The sequence below is a fragment of the Primulina tabacum genome, chromosome 15 (genome assembly GCF_025594145.1).
Source record: "Primulina tabacum isolate GXHZ01 chromosome 15, ASM2559414v2, whole genome shotgun sequence".
In the NCBI taxonomy this organism is placed as follows: domain Eukaryota; kingdom Viridiplantae; phylum Streptophyta; class Magnoliopsida; order Lamiales; family Gesneriaceae; genus Primulina; species Primulina tabacum.
In genome coordinates this window covers 24,497,298-24,505,352 of record NC_134564.1, presented here as the reverse complement: position 1 = coordinate 24,505,352, position 8,055 = coordinate 24,497,298, and the positions used below count along the sequence as shown (strand labels likewise).

The following is an 8,055-nucleotide window of genomic DNA, read 5'->3' as shown; positions in this document are numbered from 1 at the left end:
AAATCCTTCGGGTACAACTACAGATCATCTCAATCAATTCTAGGTGTGATGTAATTTCTCGAGTGTTCAAAAATCTAGAAAGTCAATTAGTGTATCATGTAATCTCTAGTGCGGTTTCTCAAAGAATAACCAAAAAAAATTTTCATGCTCGAGGATTAAACATTTAAGCACATGCTAAGTGTTGTGACGTGAAACAAACACAAATCAAATCCCCACCACACTTTAGATTTACACTGCCCTCAGTGCCATGCCATTCAAAAAGAATATAGAGTTTGGAAGAGAACACTTCCCTGGCAGTGTGCTTTAATATCCTTGGAGTACAACATGAGGATGGTAGAATTCCTCAGTGCTGGTAATCTCTTATTTCAACAGTTTAGCTTTTCCAGAGTCTAAGTCATCTTACTTCATTCCAATATCCCTACACACACCAAAATCACAGAGGATTAACCTAATAGAATGAAAAAGTAAAAAAAAATAAAAAATTAAAATGAAACGAAATAAAATAAATCACTGAGTTACCTCCCAGCAAGCGCTAAATTCATTGTCTATAGCTTGACTACGGAGAAGCATCCATCAAATAGCGGTTTCCGTCCATAGTAAATATCATACAATATTACATATGGGTCTTGATTATATCTACCCTCAAGCTTGGCATGATATTGACATTGCACGCTCGTCGCTCCAACAACACTCGGCAAAGACTGATTATTAGGGGAAGAACAATCTAATCTATGATAAAGCTCGTAGAGGATGTAATATTCTTGAGTTTGCGTTGATGAAAATAAATAATCTGCTGGTGGAATATATGTTAAGACCATATATGAGTTCAAATCCTTCGACTTGTGTTCTTCTACATCCTCCAACTTCTCTTCTGCCTCATCTTCGCATAGGAATTCCTCGAAGAATTCTTCTTCCTTCAAAAATAAATATTTTAAATGAGGAGGAAGTGGTTTGAGTTCGAGGAATTGGGGTTCTTCTATGGAAGGTTTAAGTGATTTTGGAATATGTCCAAGCTCCCCAATCTTCTAATTCACCGATCTTGGCAGAGGCTTTGATCCCTCCAAGTAGTTCATACATTCCTCCACCTCTTCTCTGTCTGATTCCGTAGACTTTGGGTTCACCAAAAGCATCTCCAGTGGGTCTTCACTAAAAGTATCCTGCACACTACACTCAACAATATCTTCAATAGCATCTATTCTATAACAATCAGAAGATCCAGGATATTTCATACTGCGAAAAACATTAAAAGTTACCTTCTCATCATTCAACCTCAAAACTAACTCACCTTTTTGCACATCAGCTCTTCCAATAGCTAAGAAAGGATGACCTAAAATAAGGGGGATCTCACGATCCTCCTCCATGTCTAGCACAACAAAATCAACTGGAAATATAAATTTATCAACCTTAACCAAAACATCCTCTATAACCCCTCTAGGATATTTAATAGATCTATCAGCAAGTTGAAGGGAAATAGTGGTTGGTTTAACTTCTCAAATCCCCAATTTCTCAAAACAATAATAAGGCATAAGATTTATGCTAGCACCAAGTTCACACAATGCTTTGTTAAAATTAGAATTACCTATAGTGCAAGGAATGGAGAAACTACCTGGATCCTTAAGCTTAGGAGGTAATTTATTTTGAAGAATAGCTGAACATTCTTCAGAAAGCTTAACAGTTTCAAAATCAACAAGTTTCCTCTTTTTAGTCAAAATATCTTTCAAGAATTTAGCATAAGAAGGCATTTGAGCCAAAGCCTCTACAAAAGGAATATTTATGTGCAATTTCTTAAAAACTTCAAGAAATTTCGAAAATTGTTGATCCAATTGTAGTTGCATTGCTCTTTGAGGAAAAGAAAGTGTATTAATATCAATATTATCATTAGAATCAAATTCCTTACCTTTCTTACCTGTCTTCCGTGTAGGGGTGGTGTGAGTGTTCGGTTCCTTAGCATCTTCTGTCTTTGATTCCACTCCTCCATCATTTTTTGCCTCCATATCTGTAGAATTCTGCATCTTTGGTTCCTCTTCCTCGGCCTTGATCACTGTATTCACTCCTTTTGGATTTTTCTCAGTATCACTTGGTAGTGTTCCAAGGAGTCGATTTGCTAATTGATTGGCTATTTGACCCATTTGAGCATCAAACCTTCGTAAGATAGCATCATGATTCTGCAGTCTCGTCTCCATTTCCACAACATGTTTCATCATAAAATCCTTATAAATTTGTCTTTGATCTTCTTGTTTGAATCCTGGAGGTGCAGCAGGTACCAATAATCCTTGTTGTCTCACTTGTTGAGGAATGGGCAGTGGAGGAATATGTGTTGGATTAAGAGAATTCTCTGTATTCTTCCAAGAAAAATTAGGGTGATGCTTCCATCCTGGATTGTATGTGGAACTGTATGGATTTGATTGCTGTCTCCATTGATTCCCCACAAAATTCACTGCTTCTTCATCAAAAATGGATTGTTCCTCGATGACTATTCCTTGGACTTGATTTGCTTGATTTGATTGCAGCTGAGAGAATTGATGGGCCAACCCATCAATCTTAGCAGTAAGTGCATTCAACACATCCATTTCAAGAACTCCAGCCTTCTTTTCTAGTTTAATATCTGGCCAACCCGCACTATTTTCAGCCATATTTGAAATTATTTCAAGTGCAACTCGTGGAGTCTTCCTGTATAAGCTACCATTGGCTGCCGCATCTAGCATGAGATGCACGGAAGGATCAACTCCGTTATAGAAAATCTGAACTTGTTCAGATGAAGAGAAACCATGTTGAGGACACCTCCTAAACATCTTTCTAAATCTTCCCCAAGCTGTATGTAATGTCTCCCCATCCTTCCGGCGAAAAGATGAAATATCCATACGCAGTTGTGCTAGCTTGGTGGGTGGAAAATATTGATTCATGAACATTTCCACCAAACCATTCCATGTAGTAATAAGGCCAGCTGGTAGATCTCTATGCCATTCTTCTGCTTCACCATGCAAAGAGAAAGGGAATAGTCTCAATCTTATGGCATTCGTGCTCACTCCATTGAATTTGATTGTGTCACAGATAGATAGAAATCCATCCAGATGTGCATTAGGATCCTCGGTCTGCGATCCTCCAAATCTCACTTGATATTGTATCATTTGAATGATGGATGGTTTCAACTCAAAATTATTTGCTTCCACAGTAGGGCGAGTGATGCTAGAACCATAACCTCCAGTGGTTTGTCTAGTGAGATCATAGACAGTGCGATCAACTTCCTCGTTCTCCATTTCTTCAATCCCTACTATTTCAACTTTCTCCTCTTGTTTTAATTGTTCTTCCACGTCAAAATCTGAGGATTTCTCCCTTTGTGCTCTACGTCTCCGTCGAAAAGTATTCTCAATCTCTGGATCAAATGGCTCCAATTCTGTCCTTCCTTTAGCACGGCTCATGCACAGTAAGATATCTCTGAAAATAAATAAACAAACTTTAAACGTACGAATATGCGTAGAATCAACAAAATTAAATAAAAACCTAATCTCAAGAAAATAATAAATCCTAATATTAAACAATTCAATCCCCGGCAACGGCGCCAAAAACTTGACCGACGATTTCGGTTGGGAATAAATCTAGCAAGCGGACTAGGTCAAATAATATTATTTGGAGATGAGTCCAGGTATCGTACCCACAGAGATCGATGTTTAATTACTAGAATATGAATTATTTTTCCTAATTTAGACTAATAAAGTTCAAATGATGAGAGATAGATTAATCAAAACTAAATTAAACAGTTTAAATAAATTAACTAAAGCAAAAAAATCCAAATTATTAAATTAGACGAAAATTCAAATTATTTAAAAACGACTAAGGCGCACAACGGTACCGAGACAACTTATAATCTACGTGTCAAATTCATATTCATTAAATTAGTTATTTAATTCACGACGGAATTTCCAAAATTATTTATTAAATGATTTCTCGAATTAATAAACCTAATTAAATCTAACAGTCCAATTATTCCTAACTGAATTTAATTAGATTTAACCGCATTAGATCGCTGTGAAATTCCAGTTTTTCAACCTAAAGTCGCACACTTAAATCGAATACTATTTCTAGTCAATTTAACCATGTGTTGATTGATGTGTGAAACAAATATTAATCTATCGCCTTTCGGTTTTAGATTAACCAACAAATATTCTATTTAATTGGCCAGATTAAAAGAACACATGATAAACGACATCAATCAATGAATAAAAATAAATAATAAAATTGAATCAAACTCAAAACATCAAAAATAATCTGTCTCGGCCCTATCGAGACCTTAGTCTATAAAAATCTACTCCATAAACTTAAAATAAAAGTCAAAATCAGTGTTTAAATTCAATTAAGAAAACATAGTTAAGAAAGAGGGAAAGAATTCTCAGTGATTTGTAGTGTGTGTGAGGAATTCCTCCAACTTTTGTCTTATGTCTTCCTCCATTCTTTTCCTTCTTCCGCGCTGGTGCTACTTCACAGTAGCTTTCTGTTCTACGCTTCTTTCCTTTGTTCAGCACTTCCGCCTCTCTCTTCTGCGCTTTGTCTTTTTTTTTTCTCCGTTGTTACGGCTCTGCTCCCTGTACGCTTCTTTTATCCTTATTAATGGGCCTCTTCCTCCCAATATTTTTAAGGCCCATCTCAAATAAAAGGAAGTGTAGATAAGATCTTTATCAATATTTACATAGATTTTTCAAGATTTCAATATCATCAAGAAATAAAAATATTTTATTTTCTTTCTTTTGATATTTTTTTTCTTTGAAGTCTTGTAAATTTATTTTGTTTCCCAATTTAAACATTTTTCACTCTTATTCAAATCTACAATTATCAATTCAAACAACCACATAATTAGAGATAAAAATATTAGAAAATGTCAAATATTATTAAATCAAATCCCTAAAATCTTTACAAGATTTGGCCTTATCAATGTCCATTGTCATATGTTCGAACCTACGTAAAAGAGAAAAAACTACTGATCACCCCAACGTTGTATATAACTAATAATTGAAATCGGAAAACCCTAATGTATACATAATCTTTTATTTTTAATATGCACTATTAATTGACAAAAAAGAAATTAAAGAAAAAGAAAAGGTGTTGTCATGTGTAAATGTGCGATACTTTAGTCAAAGAGCTCAAGTGTTGTTTGTGCTGGGAATTAGCTTGTGTGTATGTGAACAACTTTGAATTTTTGGAATCACAACTTTATGTTCACATTAATGTGTGAAGTCTTTTGACAAAGAAAACTATTTCCACTTATTAATTAATCTTTTGAATTTATATGATTTACTAGTGTGTATATATATAGATGGCATATAATTCCCTTGTCTATTATTTAATAAAATTTAGCTAGCTAGCCTCATTTTCACTGAAACTACAATGGCAAACGAAGACACCAATTTGCTGAAGAAACAGAGAATAAGGGTTCCACCAAGAAGGGGGGAGATTAAAGAAAATATTTTCAGTGAATTGGTCAAAAAACTGAAGGATTGTTGCAGAAAGATCCTTTTTGGAAGAAATTGAGAGATGGTTTCTATATTCTCTAAGTTTACGATCGAGCAAACATACAGAAATCGTAGTTTCTACGTCGTCCCAAGCTTATAGTCAGATATGGTAATATATAACCGTTGGATTGTAAATTCAGTTTACGCGGGCTCTTTGCTTGTTTTGGCCTTTGGGATTTGATGCCCCCATCGCTATGCGAAAGTAGTTGATGATCTTGTAGCTACATGTACATATACATATGAACGCGTGAATAATTTTGTTTTACTTGCATTTTCAGCATTACTGTTGAGAAAAATGTGACAAATCTAAAATATTCCCGTAAAAATATCGTTAGGCATATCTTTCCAAAAAAACTCATGTGAGACGGTCTCACGGATCAATTTTGTGATACAGATATCTTATTTAGGTCATTCATGAAAAAGTATTACTTTTTATGCTAAGAATATTATTTTTTATTGTGAATATCAGTAGGGTTGACTCGTCTCACGGATAAAGATTCGTGAGACCGTCTCACAAGAGATCTACTCATCTTTTCATCGCGCTATTGAGTAATTTATTTACCAAAAAAGATACATACATAATTTTTTATTATTAGTTATACATTTTAAAACAGAAGCAAAAATTCAAATTTTCTATAATAAAAAAAAAAAAAGCGATCCCTAGATATATTTTATACCGACTTTTAAGTTTCTAAAGTCGTTATTTATTTATTTTTCCGAAATATGATCACTGTCCTCGCTCTGATATTACTACTGTATGGTGGTGGAATGAATTTTCAAACTCTAACAATTCTTCCTATAATTTATTTATGCTAAATTTAATTCATCAAATTATCTGACGTTATTCTAGAATTTTTGCGTTGATATTTTTCAATTCGCACGTGTGTGATAAAAATAAGAGTTTTTTTTAGTTTAGTAAATATTTTCCAAGTCTTAATTTCATTTGCTTTGTTGTGGTTTCTTTCCGCAAATAATAATTTTTTTCCTTCTCCAATTTTGGATCAATTATATTTTAAATTTTTTTGGGTATAACTTTAAATTTTCGGCTATTTCGATTCAATTGCTTATATAACATCAAACAAATCAACAATTTTCTCATGCCACATCTGTATTTTTCTAATGTCATATGAGTATTTTTCGGTGTCACGTCAACACTCATACTAAATAGAATTGAAAACCAAAAAAATCGAATTCAATGCACCAAAATCAAACTTTGAAAATTTAGTGGACCATAACTCTAAGCAGGAAAACTGAGGGAATATATATTTGAAAATTATTTTAGAAATTTTTGAGTTGATATTTTTCAACTCACACGTGTATAGATATTTAAATTTTTTTATAATTATAATTTATTACAGAGTACAACTTGCTTTCAAGCTTGACTCTGAAGTGCATACTTCTAGTTCAACCAAACGATGGGGCAAAAAAATCACGTGTATTAATTAACAACACTCGTGCTTTATCGACAGCCAATTTTCAAGTGAAAGGCCGAAAATCAAACTATTCATTTTGCATTTACTTTTGGAAATTAAATTAAATTTTTGTTTTTTTTTAATTCAAACAATTTTTCATACCTTATATTTTAACGAAATAAATCGTATTGATGATTAACACAAAAAATAAGAATTTAGACATTTGGAAAATAATTTATCATGGGAAAAAAATAAAAAAAATTCTTTTGACAGGTATCATTTTCTTTCTTAAAAAATTCTCCGTATTATTTTACTTGAAATAATTATTTCATCTAGTGAATCATGTATTCAGTAATTTACTATTATTAATCACATATTATGACAAATACATATAAGGATAACACTTTATATTAGCTATATAAATTTAAAAAATTTAAATAAATTATTCTATCAAAATTATAAAAATAAAATAAAATATTGCATCGATACACTCTATAGTTGTACGATTATCGCCCTATAAGTTGTTATTATTTCCAGAAATTTAATGAACCTAATTCTCTACAAAAATTTGAGAATATTTTTAAAATAATGGGATATATTAAAATTAATCAATTTATTTAAAATATAGACAATTTTTTATTTTAAAAATATCAATGGAGAACGACGAATAACTTTTAATAGTGAAATTGACAAATAAATGGGCTCGGAGAAAATTCAATTTCAGTGATTCTTAATGAGTAAGGAAGGTCTGGACTTTGGATAATGAACCTGGGAACGAGGGAACAGCCGCCTGTTAAGTTGCACAATTTTCTCTATTTCTCTCTTTCTTTTTTATATATATAAAGTAAGATAAATATTTAGATTTTATATATAAACATAGAAAATTCAAGTGGTTATTTTTAGAGTAAATTGTGAAAAAATACCCAAATCCAACTTAACTTTAAATTTAATACCCAAACTAAAAAACTTTGGTTCTACTACCTAAAAAGATTTTAAAAAGACAAAATACCCTTAGTTATACTTATATGTGATAAAATTCAAATGGTTGATTTTCTGAGCCGAAAATGATATCATAGCTTATAAAGAACCCCGAGCTTCTATCATGTGATCTGACACGAAGCACGACTCTCCGTAGGGGA

The 8,055-nt window shown here is 32.6% G+C and overlaps 1 protein-coding gene across 1 annotated transcript; it reads right to left on the bottom strand.

Moving 5' to 3' along the window:
* Positions 1-433: 433 nt before the first annotated feature.
* Positions 434-3,419, bottom strand: LOC142525987 (uncharacterized). Its single transcript, XM_075630266.1, has 5 exons — positions 1,794-3,419; positions 1,580-1,697; positions 1,035-1,486; positions 816-914; positions 434-448 (listed from the first exon to the last, which is right to left on the bottom strand). The coding sequence occupies exons 1-5, from the start codon at positions 3,417-3,419 to the stop codon at positions 434-436; spliced, it is 2,310 nt and encodes a 769-aa protein (XP_075486381.1).
* Positions 3,420-8,055: the final 4,636 nt, after the last annotated feature.